This window comes from Accipiter gentilis, chromosome Z, assembly GCF_929443795.1.
Source record: "Accipiter gentilis chromosome Z, bAccGen1.1, whole genome shotgun sequence".
NCBI lineage: Eukaryota > Metazoa > Chordata > Aves > Accipitriformes > Accipitridae > Astur > Astur gentilis.
This window is the reverse complement of record NC_064919.1, coordinates 58,125,403-58,143,263: the sequence shown is the minus strand read 5'-3', so window position 1 is coordinate 58,143,263 and position 17,861 is coordinate 58,125,403. Positions and strand designations below refer to the sequence as shown.

At 34.6% G+C, this 17,861-nt stretch overlaps 1 protein-coding gene across 2 annotated transcripts in view; it reads right to left on the bottom strand.

Moving 5' to 3' along the window:
* The window catches only part of RFX3 (regulatory factor X3), a 129,630-nt gene that overhangs the window by 1,269 nt on the left and 110,500 nt on the right, over positions 1 to 17,861 (bottom strand). The window contains exons 8-16 of one of the 2 annotated variants that reach the window (XM_049796260.1): positions 14,263 to 14,384; positions 12,899 to 13,011; positions 11,978 to 12,093; positions 11,701 to 11,855; positions 5,697 to 5,794; positions 5,243 to 5,392; positions 3,516 to 3,724; positions 2,437 to 2,590; positions 231 to 273 (exon numbers count right to left, since the gene is read on the bottom strand). In XM_049796260.1, the coding sequence (XP_049652217.1) occupies positions 231 to 273; positions 2,437 to 2,590; positions 3,516 to 3,724; positions 5,243 to 5,392; positions 5,697 to 5,794; positions 11,701 to 11,855; positions 11,978 to 12,093; positions 12,899 to 13,011; positions 14,263 to 14,384 (1,160 nt within the window). Of the gene's footprint in view, positions 1 to 230; positions 297 to 2,436; positions 2,591 to 3,515; positions 3,725 to 5,242; positions 5,393 to 5,696; positions 5,795 to 11,700; positions 11,856 to 11,977; positions 12,094 to 12,898; positions 13,012 to 14,262; positions 14,385 to 17,861 lie in introns of both variants that reach the window. The other variant, XM_049796261.1, reaches the window with a different exon arrangement.

Below are 17,861 nucleotides of genomic sequence, written 5' to 3'. Positions count from 1 at the left end.
AAACAAATCTACAATATTCTAGTCATTATTATAAGCTGCATATTACATAGATAGCTTATTGTATCCAAATAATATATTAACGTATCCATATAACATATACATGCACTTTAAAGCATGATACAGCTCTAAATTCTGTTTTACTGTATTTTTAAAACATAAGGACTTGTTTTGCTCAAAGAGACACATTAGCTGTATACAGAATTATACTCTGGAGAGATTAAAATGCTTACCTTTATCCATATTTCCAGGGGACACAGCATTTAAATCACCAAACTGCAAAATAAACAATAAAAAAACTGGACACAGTCTTAGGCAAATGTGAACTTAGAGTATCTGTGATGGAGCAGATCTGTGCTCCACTGGTTTGAGGCTAGCATTCAAAGGCAGGATCTTGGCTGCAACCACATCCATAGTACAGCAGTTCATTTTCCATTCCATCCTAGTCTTGTGCTTATTAAGACAATTATCACTAAGTAAACCCTGAAAAATTAAAATGGGGAAATACAAACTTTTTTCAAGATTACTTCATCAGGGCCTTTGTTGCTTGAAGTGAGCTATTTCTGTGTTGTATAAAGCCATAAATTATGACAGATACCCACTCTGAACTGCCAATATTTTAACAAAAAGCTCTTTTTAAAATTTCCCAGAGACAACTTTAATGGTGCTGGAACAAAAATGACGGTGTGTCACAGTGTTGCAAATCTACCTGTAAGGTAGATGAAAGGCCCTGCTGAGAAAGGGTTACAATCTGGAAACCGAATTACTTACATCAAAAAAAGACCTTTTAAAAAACGTTGCTTACAAGCTAGATGTACAACCTTTCTCCCTTTGCTTCCCTGAATCCTCTACGTTTCTCTTAAATAAGAATCAGCAGAGCAAAATGCCATCAATGAATCTCAAATGAAAGGAGTACATTATTTAGATAAATACATTTCTAACCACAAATGATGATACCCTTCTTTTTTCAGGAGAATTTTGCCAATACCTGTGTCCAAAGCTGGGAGAAAATCGAGAATGCTTTTCTCAGCTGCAACACCAGTTTATACTGTCTTACAGTGTTTGTCAGACCATAGTCTTAGATTTCTTCACTTTATTTCAGTCACAGTCATTGAATACACAGAAACATGAGAAGACATGCATTTAATTGGCATTTACTACTTCTGTTCTGCCCCTCTCACCTCCAAAAGTTCTGGGTTACTCACTTCCTCATAGTATCTCCATCTTCAGTCTACTTAAACTTTTTAGAAGACCCTACACTACATTTGCGTCTAAAACATGCAAAGTCTGTTAAGAAGGCAAGAATGTAGTAACTGTATATTTCTGTAGAACCTTACTGCAAATATAAGAAAGAGATGAAGCAAATATACCATTGGTGGGTCACTAAGCAGAAACACTGTTATTCAGTCTTTCTGGAACATGTCATGCCACATGATATAAAATCATTTGACAAATAAAGCTGAGATATTTCCAATTTCTCTTGTAAGTACAGCATCTATTTATAGTATTTAATGAGCCTATCAATATATCTTGAGTGAAGAATGATACCTGATGCCAAATCAACTCGCAAAATGACCTGCAATTTATCAGTAACATAGACTATGATACAGTGACTCCCAAGTGTAAAAATGTAACAAATCTGTCCTATTAACTATCTAGCATATTTTCAAATATATCCATTTTCCAGCACTTTGAAGTGCAATTCTTTGATGACAAGTCATGCATTCCTCACCCTCCACTCAAAATAAAAGGTTAGATGAACTACTGGGAAAAAAAAGGGATGAGATAAACTTTGCCTTGCAAATGCCATAGATGAGTATAAAAAACTGGTTATGAATTGATACTCTTGTTCTATTTTTTAAACCAACAGTTTTTGAAACACATGTATGAAAATCAACTGTGTTGCAAACCTCTGTGGATGTCTGTGCTGGTTTTATTACATGTATGTGAACAGTACCATACAAGCCAAAATTCTACACGTAAGCCATCCTTCTCAAGTCAACGGGGGTACTCAGCTCACTTCTGTTAACATTTGTGTGGGAATTCAAAACGAGTGCAAATACATGTAAACAGATGCATGTAAGCAACACTTTCGTATTACTCTGTTCTTTTTTAATTTTCACATAAAATATTCAGTTCTCAAAAACTGGAAAAGGTTGTATGTTGATCAACCTTTTTCGAAATGTGCACATGAATCTGTATGCAGATTTATAAAGAAGCAAGGTAATTTGGAAATAATTGGTTATTAGAATGCAATGTGATTTTAGTACTCTGACAATAAATCAATGAAACAAGTTTGAAACTGTTGTGTGTATTTGTAACCCAATCTATTGTTATACTGCAGAACATCCTACAGCTCCACATTTAAAAAATACTCAAAGACATATACCCAAATTCATCACTAAATCTATCAGTCTAGTCTCTTACATATTATCTTACCTCTCCCATAACTGCAATAGGTGTCTCTCCTGTTGCCTGAGCAACACGATGTTCTACTAAGTAAAACATGTATTCATCGTAAAGCAAGCGGATCAGATGAAAAGAGCCAAAGCTAGCAGCACTGCGCAAGGTTAAATCTCGAATCACCATTGAGCTATTCAAAAATAGAAAAAAATATATTTATGTATTACATGTCATAGTAATGTAGACATTTCACCTCAAAACCAATATTCTCAAAAGCAACATTATCCACAAACGTCTGATCTATGCTGTCTTTGGAAGGAGATCTCCGGGAAAGGCAATAATTTGCTTGTCTCCTTCTTGGAAGGTATTGTTGGACACCACATTACATAAGAAATAGCCAGATTGTTTTGTTTTCAGTTCTGTGTTTTGATATATGCATAACTACCAATACTTGAGCATGTGTAAAACCTAACTTGAAAAAAACTTTGTTGAAAACTTGAACAATAGCTTCTCTTGTGTCCGCCTTCCCAATACAAAGGTTTTATTTGCTATGATTTTAAAACTTTGAAACTTAAAATTACAAAAAGATAGGCTTGTGTGTACATATTATATTGACAAATTCTGATATCTTCAGCAAGTAGTTGCTACAGTCATTTTCAAGGAACGAGGTTTACTCTGATAACTGTTTCAATAAGCAGCTAACATGGAATGCTTGTCTTAATGTTCTTTTTACACATTAAAACCAGGTTTTGTCTTCCTTATCTAGTAAACATAGATACCACAGTGTTTGAATAAATAATATTAAAACCAGTGGCTTAACAATTCAGTAGTTATTCAACCCAAGAATTCATATTAAGTTTTTAACTCAGGACAAAATTCCACCTGCATTCATTTGCATATGGCCTTCAAAACAATAAACAAGGATCAGTTAAGTCCCTGATGATTTGCAAGTAGCCCCAAGTTCAAGGTTAACAACAATAATCTTCTGAAAAAAATTCCATGTTTTTCACAACTTAGCAAGCAACTGTTTGATATTTACATCTTTCAACTTCACTACAGTGAACTCAGTAAATAAAAGAATAGTTAGAAAGTTTTAGAGGTCTATTAAAAACTACCTGTAGAAAGACCATTTTAACAGAAATTGCCGTGCTGCTTTAGGAAAGCTGGGTCTTCCTTCATATGGTTTCAACGCTTGCATCATTACATTATCAAGCCAGGCAGCCCACTGCTCCAGAGTGCTCTGCTGTTGAAGAGTCATCTTGAAATCTGTTTCTAGTCTCTGAACCATGTTGTCATCACACTGGCACACCCAGGAAGCCTGCTCCTGTTAAAACACAAGGCAACTCTTGAATTAACAATATATAAGCCAAAGCACAGAATGTAATTCTTTCTCAAAGATTAAGCAATTCAAGGGATGAAAAGGACAAAACCCACTTACTAGACAAACTAAGAAGCAGTTTTTATTTTTATGTCTATCATAATTTTGTTGAAAGCAAATGGGTGGGAAAAGCATAACATATAAGAGCATGATAAAGACATGAGAACAAACAATAGAAATGACAAAAGTATGTTGTAGTTTTCGACATTCATTTTCAAAAAAGGCTTCTACTTTACTCATTCATCACTTTTCTACTGAAATATTTTGGACTTGTCAGTTTTTTTCTGGAACAACAGGCAGGGCAAGCAGGAAGAACAATTAAATGGGGGGCTAAAGTAATAAAAGAAGGAGCAAGAAATCAAGTGCAAGGTTCCTTTCGTTCTGAAGAAGTTAAGCTTAAAGACAATTTCTGTTATATCATCTTAATAAAAGAAAGCTTTGCTTTAAAGAATTGATTTGTTTGCTGACTATAGGCAGTAATAGATTACACATTACTTAAAGTACAACATAAACTGCACACAAATGGAGAAACACACTCTGCATACAATAATAAGCAATTTAGTGACTGTTACCAAGTTTAAATAAGGCTAGCTGGTCAATTCAGAAACTAAGAGACAAAAATGAAGACTCACTAACTGCAAGCCATGTCCTTAAACTCCAGCTATCATATGCCATGTTAACACCTTATTCACAGGCTCTGTATCTATGTTAACATATTAAAATACTTAATATACTGTACCTTTGGTCAAGTACTTTTGACTAACTTTTGTTAAGATTATTAACAAGTGCATTAAAACACTCGTTCACAAGGAAAAAGGGCAAACACAGAGCTACCAGTAATCTGGAACATTTCACTTTTCTGGGCAAAAGGAAAAACATACTTTTCCTTGGAGGAGCAGAAACGTGGAGAAATTAAGCTTAGTGAAAATATAAACTTACATTCTATAGCTAACTGGAAACTAGTTCTAATCTCTTCTAATCTAATCAATTACTCAGGAGATCTTGTAAATTTAAGCATAGGCACTTAGATACAAAGTATACTACTGGTATTGTCTTTGAAATAATGAAACAGTCTCTACTAAAACCAATGTTGTGCATTTAATAGCTTTTAGAGACATTCAGAAGCTATGCTACTATCTGAGATCTAATATAATTTATGCTATTACTAAGATGTGATTCATGGTACCCATTCCAAGAATGTATTTTCTCTACATTTACATAGAAGTTGGAAAAATATGTGCACTTCGAGACAGTAAATGGAAGCAGATAATGGTTCTGAGCTCTTACTTTCCTAAAGTGTAAGCTGTCACATTTGGACTGAATCACTGCATATATGAATCAGCAAAATGTTCTTACTTCACTTTCTTGATAGAATAATGACAGCTAACAATAAAGTTCAAAATCATAGAGGAAATAACACTGTGGATTTTTTTAAAAGGCCTGTTATTTAAAGCTACATTTTACCTGAACGTTGGCAAAATCAACACGGTTAAGATCATTGAGCATCTGGTTGATTTGAGAAGTATTTTGAAGCACAGCACGAGCTGCTTGAGCCAGGTGATTAAGAGATGTGTATCTTCGCAGAGTCTGGGCAAAGGCACTTACAGCGGCAACCTATGAAAAAAATTAATTTATTTTTACATATTGTACTCTTTATCTGTACATTAATTCTACAGATTGAGTCTTTACCTTCATTTTAATATTCTATATTAACAAGTCCTCATAGGTGAATTATGTCCATGTAGCAGATCAAATGTCTTCCTTATAATTTTTTGACAAAGCTTATTTACTCTCCCATTATTTGATGCTTGATGCTAAACATGAAATTTAGCAATAAAGTTAAAATGTTACTGCTTTTAGATGGTACTGCCCATTTGGTTTGCCATTGCAAGAATAATACTGCAACAGTTTTGTCTACCTTGGTTTGTATCATCCTCTGTGGAATATTGTTCATGGCATTTGAAAGCCAACCTTCAAGGCTTTTTGCAAAATTGCGAATGGCTTGGGTCAAGGCACCTGTGCATTAAAGAATAAAAACAGAATGAAAAGAAAGCAATGTAACTGTCTTGAAATGTTTTGCATTCTCAGTACTTACGTACTCAATGTTCAGGTTCGCTGCTTTTACTTACTAAAGGACAAATCCAGTCTAGTTCAAAATGCCTCATTCAGATATAGATTATGCAATAATGACTTTAGTTCTATTTTAATAAACAGTTCTGACCTCCTCACCTAACAGTCTTTCAAGAAGTTTGTGACCAGCAGTATTGTTTTGGGCACTCCTATAGAAGAACATCAGTAATTGCATCAGTTGTTGTGATGGAAATTTCCATCACAAACTTTCAGCTTTCCACTTCATCTAAGCACCTCTTTTAAGAGCAAAACTCTGGAAAAAAATCCAGTTATTGGAATACAGCCATTTCCTCAAATAAGCCCAAAGTAACCTTAAGCCATGTCATGGTGCTGCCTGCTTCAGTTTTAAAGAACAAAATCCCACATGCAGTTCTTACAGATATCACTAATAAGTAAGATGTAGGAGTGTTTTTCACTGACTGAAAGTGAGATTATTCAAATGGCTGTGGAATCTGTGTGCATCTCTGTTTCTTTACTGTAGCACCCACGGAACTGCTGAGTGGCTGACAGAGATTTAGAGAGAAATTGAAGAAGCCCTTACAGCAATCTGCACTACTCAAAATGCAAGTTTTAATTTTTCAAAGGAGGAGTACAGGAAGTATTTTTCCAAAGAACTGATCCTGGAAAAAAGAAAATCCTATCTCCTGAGTAGTAGAAACCTCACTTTCCCATACCTACCACTTGCTAATTGACATAATAGCATCCACTCAGATGGTTGCAAAAAGGAGGAGACAAAAAGAAAAAACTACAGATTTCTAAAGACAAGTAGGGAATTAATGCAACTACAAAAGTGAAGAGGAAAAAAATAGAAAGAAGAAATAATATTTATTTTCAAACTATTTTAGCTACATGTGAGAAGAAACAGTCTAAGTAAAGATTGACTGGATTCTGTGTATAAGGCTCAATACTCTGGTAGAGTAAGAAATTAATGCTGATAGAACTTGTCTTTGAGAAATGCTCTTTTACCATTTGAATTATTGATGATCCCTTTTTTAATAAAGCTTTCTACTAGCAAAGTAAATTTACTAAAAGAAAAAATGTATTCTTCACGACTTCTTTTTCACAGGTCTTCAAATTTGCAGTGACAAGTGGTAGAATACATATCAGTAATTTATATAACTGACCACACATTTGGATGCTTAGCTGAACACGATTTGATCTTACAAAGTATCTATATTAGCTGAACACTCTATGGTAACAGGTTTTTTTCCCCCTTGAGGTTTCCACATGGAGAACAAGCTTTTTTCTTCAATCCTGTCAATCACCTAGCTGACTTGTCCTGCTTTGTAAATAATTTCTGTGCATTTAATAATTAAGTCTGTATTCACTCCCATTTTCTTACCTATAGAATAAGAAAATGCAAAGTGGAAGGAATAATGCAAATACTATATGAATGATACTTAGACATTTAGGGAAAATATTACTGCTTTTTCACTTATAATTTGCTTATTATTCCTTTTCACCCAACTACACACTACAAAATTATTTGCATCACTGTAATGCTGGTCTCCTTTAAAAATAAATATGGAAAAGCAGCTCAGACCTCAAGAAAGGCCTTTAACAGGAAGGAAGAGGAGCAAGTGAAAGGAATTCTAAGTTTTGAAGAAATGAAATATCTAAATTAGGTTATCAGGCATCAGTATTGTATAGAACAACCATGAATTTCTAATGAGCTTTGGAGATATCATATAAAATACAGAATTTTTCTCATACTCCATCCTTTTAAGTATGCATCTAGCCATTACCAAAACCTTAAGTACCTACATCCTAAAAGCCTTCTTTTAAGTTCATCTGGCTACCACAGAAAAACAAGAAAACCCTTTCAGAGAATCACATGATGAGTATGGTGCAATGTAAATGGCCTGAGATAGTTAAACGTTACTAGACACACACCAAATGATGCTGCAATGGCAGTTACCAATAGAAAGTTTGATTTGGATAAGCACCTAAAAAGCTTGAGTTCTCAGCTGAAAACCCTCTGACATGCAAATCTCATAAAAACAAGGCTTTACAGTCTTTCCAGTACTTTGAATTTTTGTCTGCCTGGAATTGTGTAATACAGTGTGGAAATAATTTTAGCGTAAATTCTCCACCTATGATAGAAACTAACTCACAGGCAAGTTTGTTACAGTCCATTCTGTCACTTGTGAAGGTGCAAAAAGTCCATTCTAAAATATAATAGCTCTGGTCTATCGCCAAACACATTAGATAATTATGGTCTTTATTCCTGACTCAAATGGACAGCACTTCACTTTTCTTAGGAAAAGGAATTTTGCTGTTTTATTCACAGCAATTCTTCATTCCTTCTGTGGGCGCTAAACATTTCAGCTCACAAATTTAACACAAAGGTTAAAAATAAAACAATTTTTTCCACAATGGTTTTTTTTCCTCCTCCAGTAACATCTATCACACAGCTGAGTAGGACAGTGACTTTTCTAAAAGAAAAACACTGAAAATCTAGACATCAAAAAAGATAAACCTCAAAAAATCATATGCTTACTTCAAGGACTTTCCAAATTAATATTTTTACCTACTTTGAGCAGCTGCTGTCAATCTCTTTCCATTTACTCAGGAAAAAAAATCATAAACATGCCTTTGATGAAGCATTTACAGTTACCTTTCCTCTACAGAGTCTCAACTTTCCTATAAACTGCTGTTTTCCCACAGAGGATGATGAATTTGTCTACTTCACTCAGCTTCACTGTTGTCATAGTCAACCATTAAGCACAAACTTAAGCCTTCCTCTTGGGTCTCTTGTAATGGCTAGAGATAATTTAAGTCAAAAGCAGGAATTAAAAAACTAATAATATTTTAAATATTTAACAGTGAAGAGGGAACTTGTATGGCCCATCATAACAGGAAAGCTGACTAGAAAAAGCCACTTAGCTAGCTGGTCCTAAAAATAAAAATAAGAAAATACATTAGCTGTCTTCCAAAGGTAGCTCAGTGGGTGGACTTCTGAGCAGAAAACCACTAGACTGTTCACAAAATAGAAGCAGAAGTCTCTTGGTATGAATTTGTCCTGGATCAGATGATGTGTTTACATCAAGTCTGATAATTATCCCAAAACAGGAATGTCAAACACAGTAGGTATCAATTATTCAAATACAACTGGTAATTCTAGAAAGAAAGAAATAGCATGAAAAGGACCTGATGCCTGTAGTTATTGATATTAAATGATTGTGTCCTATTTTCTTGAAACCCTGTACTGGCAATGCCCAATGCATCTTATGAAACAAGGCAGGAAGACAGCACAAGCTAAGGAGCTATCATATAAAAACTTCTTTAGAGACTGCCAGGCTGTGCAGGAGAAGCAAGTGAAAAGCAAGGCCAAGAGCAGGGTTGATGAAAACCCATGCCTGCACCACCTTTTTATTCAGAAAATAATGTGCTTTTAGAAGAGAAAATTTTAATTCAACCTATTAAATGTTGTAATTAAATTTGTGGGGTTTTTTATCATTGCCTATTCACTTGTGATAGACTATATTATTCTAAAATTAATATCCTACCTATTTGCATTGTCATTATATAGAAAAGTAAAATATCAAATATAAACTAATGCAAAATAATTTACACAAGTAATGGTTGTCAGTAATTGCATGTGTTTGAGAAAACATTTTTCCTTCATTCTGCTACATAGATGAAAAGATAAATTATGTCATTCTCTACCAAGAACTTACTCTTTCCTTAAAAAAAAAGTAAAACTACCTTTGTAAATGGCTGACCTTCAGATTATATATCTTTCCAGTTCCATTTTTTGTGTGTGTGTGTGTCATGCATAATTTACTAAAGCCTAATTTTATTTCACTGACAAGCAAAAAGTCAACAGAACTTTTTTGCAAGGCACTACGTGCAAATATTCTTATGGAGTACTTATTACTGCTAGAGTCACTATAGTAGAATAGGTGTTCACAGCATGACTAAACAGCTTTTTTAGCTGCAAAGCTACTTAAGGCCCTAATTTTTTTAAAAATATTTATCCAACTTTTTAAAGTGACTACTGTTTTTTCATGGAAAGTATATAATATGTAGGAGTTACGAGGTGTATAGTGGGTTGCTAACATGATTTCTTTATAATATTTAGCATAGCATATGTAATACAATAAATGCTTTATAAAGGAGGTCAACTTTCTTCACATAAATTCATTTTCTACCCAAAATAGCCATAAAAATACACTGCTGGAGCAACAATGGATTCTAGTAAAATTAACTTTGAAAAGAAAGCTGTACTCCTGGTAACGGTTGAATGGCCGGACAGTTACTGACATACATGCAGGATGTATGACCGAAAAAACCAGTAAATTGGAATAATAAATTAGGCCAAAAATTTCTGAGCTAATTTTTCATTGCCTTAACAGTCATTAAAACTGATTTCAGCAGCCACCAACAAGCAACAAAAGACTAACTGTCCAAAAATGGAATCACAAAGATCATACACATTTTTTTTCAGACTAATCAAAGATTAATATGTAATGTTTCAACTAAAACCTACTGAATTTAGTGGAAGAACTGACTGACATTAGTGCACATTGGCTCAGGGCCACAGGACTTATGTCTAAGTCTATCAGGTAGTCTACAAACAGGGTGAAAGGAACACATTTTTACCTGAAAATGTAACACACAGAGAAAAAAGTACCTTTAATATTAAACTATATCTTGAAAACTAGATCTTCCAACTGCACTAAAATCGTACTGCTTCTCCTGTCCTGACCACTCATCTTGATGGATGGGGCCCAAGTCATAACCTGTGTGTGAACATCTGAAGGAGTGGAAGAAGCCCCCGGAATATCTATCTCTTAAAGGACAAGGGATAGTAATTAATAAGAATGTATAAATCTGTACGTTGGGTATAAAAGTTGTTTAAGTATGTAGTTTCAGTTGTAAGTGTTGGTAAGAAAGGATTTCAGTAATGAGAATTAAATACAATAGTATGGTTAGAAGATATCTGTATTAAATTATGTGGGACCTGAGCAGGACACAAATGGTATGGAATAAGGGGTGGAGATTGTATTGGGTCTGGCTGAGATGGAGTTAGTACTCCCTATAGCAGCCCTCATAGCACTGTGCTCTGCAGCTCTGTAGCTAGAAAGGTGTTGATAACACACCAGTGTTTTGGCTACTGCTGAGCAGCGCTGGCACAGCATCAAGGCTGTCTCTCCAACATTTTTGCCCTCCCCTCAATGGCAGGCTGGGGCAGGGCAAGATCTTGGGACGGGACATAACCAGGACAGCTGACCTAAACTAACCAAACAGATATTCCATACCATATGACGTCAGCTCAGATATAAAAGCTAAGTGAAGGGAGACGGAGGGGGGGGCATTTTTGTCTTCCGGAGCAAGCACTACGCGTACTGGAGCCCTGCTTCCCAGGAAGTGGCCAGACATCGCCTGCTGATGGGAAGTAGAGAGTAACATAATTTGTTTTTTTTTCTTTGCTTTCGCGCGCAACCTTTGCTATCGTTTTATTAAACTGCCCTTATCTTGACCCACGAGCCTTTCGTTATATTTTTCTCTCCCCCGTCCAGCTGAGGAGGGGGAGTGATAGAGCGGCTTTGGTGGGCACCTGGTATCCAGCCAGGGTCAACCCACCACAAATCCTCAGTTACTTTTAAAATACAAAGCATACATCAACTCTCAGCACAACTTCCTACACAATAAAATTAAGGATAAATGATACACAACTTTCCTAACTTCCAAGCTTATTCCTAAAGCTGCCCTGTGAGGCACAAGACCACCACCATACACATACATGCCCAAAAATCCTTACAAAATGTTTCAGGTGTTCAACTTACTAGGAATAGGTCTAAGGACATCAGGAATGAGAATCTCCACCAAAGCCTGGTACATCACATGGTCACAGTTACACATCCACTTCAGAATAGACTCATTCTTGCACAGAGTAATCAGTTTTGCTTTTGGAAGTCGACTTTCTATTTCACTCAGATTGCTGGTGTAAAAAAATGTAGCAAACGAATAAATGATAATGCATTTACAGCAGGTAAAAACCTGCAATGGGTGTTAAAAAGTATTATTTTATAAAGCAGTAAAAGAAGAGAAACATTTCCTGACCTTGGTTCAGTAATAGTAGTGCCATCAGGTGGAGCAGAGGGAGAATAGCGCCAGAAAGTTTGCCACAATTTTTCTATCAGGCTGAACTGAAGATTCACTACCACATCCAGTATTGCCTGAGAAAAGAAAACACAAGTACAGATTGTCTTCTAACCAGCTTCCCCCCACTCTCAACTCCAGCTAGATCTATAGCTTTTTTTCCTTCATTAGGTAGTGGAGCAAAGGCAAACTGTACATTTCTCAAGTTATAAATTTCTGGTTTTATACCTTTGATATTCATAAATCATCCAGCACTATAAACTGGTGTGCACAGAGACTTGAGTAAGGCCAAAAGCACATGGATGGAAGCCTCCAGAAATGAGCATGGGCTATGTAAACATATTAGAGGAATTCACCCAAAGAAAATATTTAATGCTACTGCAAACACAAAGGAAACCTGCTGTTTTATTCATTTTCATAATTCAGTACAGGTTTGAAAGCACCTTAAAAAATAATTTTAAGAGACATATTGTTCAATAGCAAATGTGGCTTAAACACCTCAATGTTTCTTTAAAATGAGAAAAAAGCTACTGCTTTTAATGTAAAAAAAAAGAAATTATAATTGAATCTGATTTACATTTCCTATTGACTAAACCAAAGATCTGCTTGTACAATCTGAAGTCTAGTTTCTCTAACATTCTGAAAACTTACACATACCTACATTTCATTCTCAGTGTCTATTATATATTACTTTTTTCCCTTGTAAAGGGGACCCTCCAGAAAAAACTTTTTACTAATGTCCTTTCCAATGAAACAAGCAAAATACCCTGGGGGAAAGTTACATACTACTAATATGGCTGCTACATGTATGGCATTACTGTCTTGTACTGACCTTCACTAGAAGTCATGAACTTTAAAAAATAAATAGTTTATAGAAAATACCTCACAGTGCTCTCGATAAAGACTCTGCAGTGATTTGATGTCCTCAAAGGTAGTACCATCAGGTAGAGAAGATATTTCAACTTCTCCAAACTCTGGAAGTACTCGAGATGCATCTATTTGCATAACAACATAATGAAAGAGGGCTGTTGTGAACAGTGCCAGTTATGGTATGATTAAGAAAAAATTTAACGATGATACAAAGAAATAAATTCCAAAAGGCCATTATGTTCAAAGGCAAAAATCTTTCATATTTGTTGTATGTTGAAATTGTAAACAAATTCAGCCAGCATTTTTTAATCAAAAAGAAATATAAAATTATTCTTGAAGACATTAAAAAGATGTCATGTACATAATACACCTATGTGGAAAAGCTAACACACACGTTTTCAGAATATTACAGGATGAAGAAAATATCTGTGTCAGTGTATGAAAGATTAATCCTTGAATAGTTTTTTTCTTGTTCAACTGAAGAGTTTCTAGGTAGCCAGGTATAATGGGGCTTAGTAAATTCCATATACATTTTTCTTTGAAAGTTACTAGACTTTCAAGTAGAACCAATGTGTGCTTTTACTATTGGTCACAAATGTTTCCAAGAGACAAGCTGATATAAGAGAAATATGCTGGACTGAAAGGCACCTAGAAAGGAAGATTCAAAACATTTTAATGCTACCCTTATGTTCCAAATGATTTCAGTAAAAGCCAAATTAGGCCAAAGGATTGGTGCTTGAAAATCTCAACCAAAAAAGCCTACACCTTCTACAATAACACAGCCAAAGAGTCTTTCTACATAAACAAATAACTGAATTGCCATTTGTTTCCGTTAGTGAGAATACATGCTTAGCTGGATCAATGAATCTACAACTTGGACATTTTTAAATATGAAATTTGGGGTTCTAGTTGAAACTATTTTGCTCTTTCCATTTATAACACTACAGCACACTTCCAAAACAGCCCACTGGATGGCTAACCTGTAGTAGTAATGCAATGCCACCCCCACCCCCCTTTTATGGAATAAAATGCACTGTTATGCACATGCAGGGAACAACATTCATTGCAGGAATTGCAATATGCAAGTCTAATATAACTTTGCACTGCAACTGCATTGTGATTTACATAATATTAAATACATCACACAAATACAGAATTTGCGTATTTTTCCTTTTATACTTACATGATGCATATTAAATATTACATAAAGCTCACAACACAGAATATGTAATTAAAGTGCCTTTTTGTTCTATTCTAAGAATTTTAAAGAGGGCATGATAACTTTAGAAGCAACTACTGTACTTCTGTGACTTGATATTCACAGTGATAATGAAGTTTATCTTATTTATACAGCAGTATAAAAGCTGCTTTCATACCTAAAAACTGTTGATGATGTTGACTTTGGGCAATTACAGTTTGTTCAACAGATGTGCCCGTCTGTTGACCACTTCCTGTGAAGCCATCTGCAACTCCATCCACTTTCTGCATAGGCTTATACCTACAAAAATACCAAGTACAAAATTATCCTTTCTGTTCACTTCTTCATAAGTAAGATCATATAATCTATGTTCGCTCTGATTTCTCCATCTCAAAATAAAATTTTGAGGAAAAGTAACAAAAGAATTTACATATTTTTATTTATTTTGTAAATAACGGAAGAAACAAATACTAAGGAAGTTAAAGCATTAACAATGCATTACAGAATTCATAAAGGTGACATTACAGCACCACGACCAATTTCTTGTGGAATTTAGCTTAGGAACAGCATACCATAAATAGAGCTAATTTCACCAAAAGGAATTAAATCTTTCCCTTTCCAAATAGCTTGACCTCCCAAATATTATGTAATTCAAAAATGATGTTTCATTAACTTAATTAAAAACAACACTACTGTCTGAGGATACTGAAAGACTTTTCAAATCAAACTTCTCTCATAAGCATAAAAGGCCTGAGAAAGCTACTTGGAAACCTAAACTCTTCATTAGTCAATTCTCAGAATCTTTTATAAAGGACAAAAAAAATCACAATGATACAAATGGGAATGCTGGTTTGGATGGTCAAATGTCTTGATAATCAGCCTGAGAGGCTGAAGATCATTCCTGTCATTTCCAACACAACTGAGAATTTACTCTGTCCCAGATCTTAATGGTAACATCTTGGATGCTTTGCACTTTTGAAAAAGAACTGTAGCCACTGGAAAAGAAAATAAGAGAAACCCCAAAGCTAAATAAAGTGTGTTTTAATGATCACTCAAATTGGAATTGTGCAGATTGTAAACCTCCATGCTGACTTCAGAAACATGACAAGAAATTCCACTCTCGATGCATTACTTTGAGAAGCACTTTAATCAGTTGGGAACATTTAATTTTGTTTCCAGTAAACATACACTAGCATTGTCTCATGTAATTACTGAGATTTTACTTTAAAAGTAAGTTCCCCCAAAAACATCCGTTCAATATTCTAGCTGTTACTGACATGAATCTAAATATACAATAACATAAGACAGACAGAAAGTACACTTTTCAACAGAAAGACTCCTGGGCTGATTAACAAACAGTTTTAGAACTTTAGGAACTTCAGTGCTTGGGAAAAAAGAAGATGCCTATACCTGTCCTATCTCTCGGGCATTTATATCAAGTTTCACTTTCTGTAATGGTCCAGTGTAAAATCCTATGACTGTTGGAAGACAATAGTGAAACTCTCATCAACTTTAATAAAGAATAAAATTTTAATCTCTGGCATCATGGTAGCACTGAATTCTTCTGGATGAGCTTGTTATTACTTGATAAATCTACCTCCAATCCAGGCAGTTCATCTGGGAAGAAATCTTAACTTCTCTCTCATTATACATTATAATTACAAATACAGGCAGAAGATCAACTTCTGGAAATATTTGTAAATCTAAACCTATACTTTAAGATCGTTCCATTACTTTCTGCAAAATGTATTATTTTACTGACCCATCAGCTCCTGAAATAGGATTCAAAATGTTTTGAATACATAAAAATAACACTCCTCTCAGAGTTTTTCAGTTATGCAAAAAACCTTTTAATTAACGTATAAAGGCCAACCTAATCCTTTGGTGCTAGGAATCAGGATTATCCACCTACTTACTCCACCGTGCTTTACATAAAATGTGCTGGGCAAAATTCTTAATTCTTGCACTGTGACAGGTAACTCATCACAGGAGTTAACCAGTTTCAACAGCATTAGAAAATCACTTCCAAAATGAAACTGACGAACGAAAAAAAGAAAAAAATTGTTTTTCAGGAGCTTCAGATGAAACATAAGCAGACAGTGGTTAACAATTTTAGATCTGCTGTCTTTTATTTAGAAGTGGAACTTTGACAGTTTAGACATCAAACAGCTCTCCAGAATTCTTTAGTTAAATTCAAGCCATTTTTGATGCATGGAAAAAAACTGTTACAATTTCTTTACTGGTAAGAAGGTACTGGTAAGTTATATTTTTTTAAATTATCCAGACTTTTACTCTATTTCCCTATTTTACTCACTACTAACCTACACCTTATTTCATTTTTCACCCTTTTCTTTTCTTTTAAATTACTAGGTGCTAGGAGACTGGGACCAAAAAATAATAACTGACCTTACATGAATATTACAGCTTTCTAATGATACTTGATGCAGAAAGGACACCATTTGATTTTTATATAGGTTAGTACAAACACAGTAAAAGTTTGCAAAGTTTTTAGTTAACAACAGACATTTTCTAAATTTGTGCAAACCTATGAAAATAAAAAAACCCCTAAACCACTGAAATCAGAACATGGAATCAGGTAATTCAGAAATGACACTGAAGGATATGCTGGTCTCACTGTGCAGTTAATTTAGAATACAACTTCACTGACTTCCATAACCTAACTGTGACATAATTTCATTAACAGAAACTTCCTCTCTCCCTGCAGAACATGTGCAGCAAACAAACCATATTCATTAATAAGATAAAGCAGAAAGGGGAAGTATAATAAAATGCCTGCTTGGTTTGAAAAATGCACATATGAAATTGGTAGGGAAAAGAAACAAGCTGAAACCTGTCAAAACTATGAGAAGCCAAAATGGATTGACTAAGTCACAAGACAGGCAAAACCAGTGGCTCTTTCAGTTGAATTTTCTGCAGATTTTGTTGTTTGCTTATACTGTTGCCATGCTGCCACTATTTGGATTTTACCCTAAGTCTTAGAATCTAGTATTTTTCTGGAAAATCCAACTCGTGCTGTTACAGCATTTAGAATATTCTTTCTCTTAAAGGCTAAAGTTTCTATCCTTCTGGCTTGCAAAAAACCAAACTGTAGGGGTTCTAGAAAGAAACAGAACTAAGCTCTAAGAATTCACTTCTATTTTATTTTTATTTTAAATCTATTATTGTGATTTATCATTAGAAGTTCACTGACATCTGTGAGAAGTGAGTTAATGTACCAAACTACAAAATGAGGGACTTACACATAACAAAGTGTAAAGTATGTTAAACCATTTAACTACTGTATGCAAATAAAATGTTGCCATTGATGCTATTAGAGAGGAAAAATCAGCTTTTAAAATTAGCAGAAAGTAAAAGTTGATTGATACAGCTTGCAACACCACAGGCAACAAATACTAAAGCTGTTAACTAAAGGAAAATTGAAGAAACTCAAATGTTTTAAAAAATTACTGAAGACACAAAATCTGCAAGTAACAAAGAAATACTTGAGAAGCATTTGGATGCTCTCAGAAAGTTCTGGAGAGTAGATCAAGTTTTTACTAGTTACTTTCTAGTGTTTGAATAAAATAAAAACACTTCCAAGTATACTGTTGTGCATAAATCATAAACCCCCCAAAATAATGCAGAGGGTATTATTTCAATAGAAGCATGGTTATCTGAAATCAAATACGGTAAAAAGAAATTTAAGGAATGCAAATTTCATGTGTGTGCTATCAAAACATCTCTCCTCAGTCCAATAACCATTGTTGAGATACATCT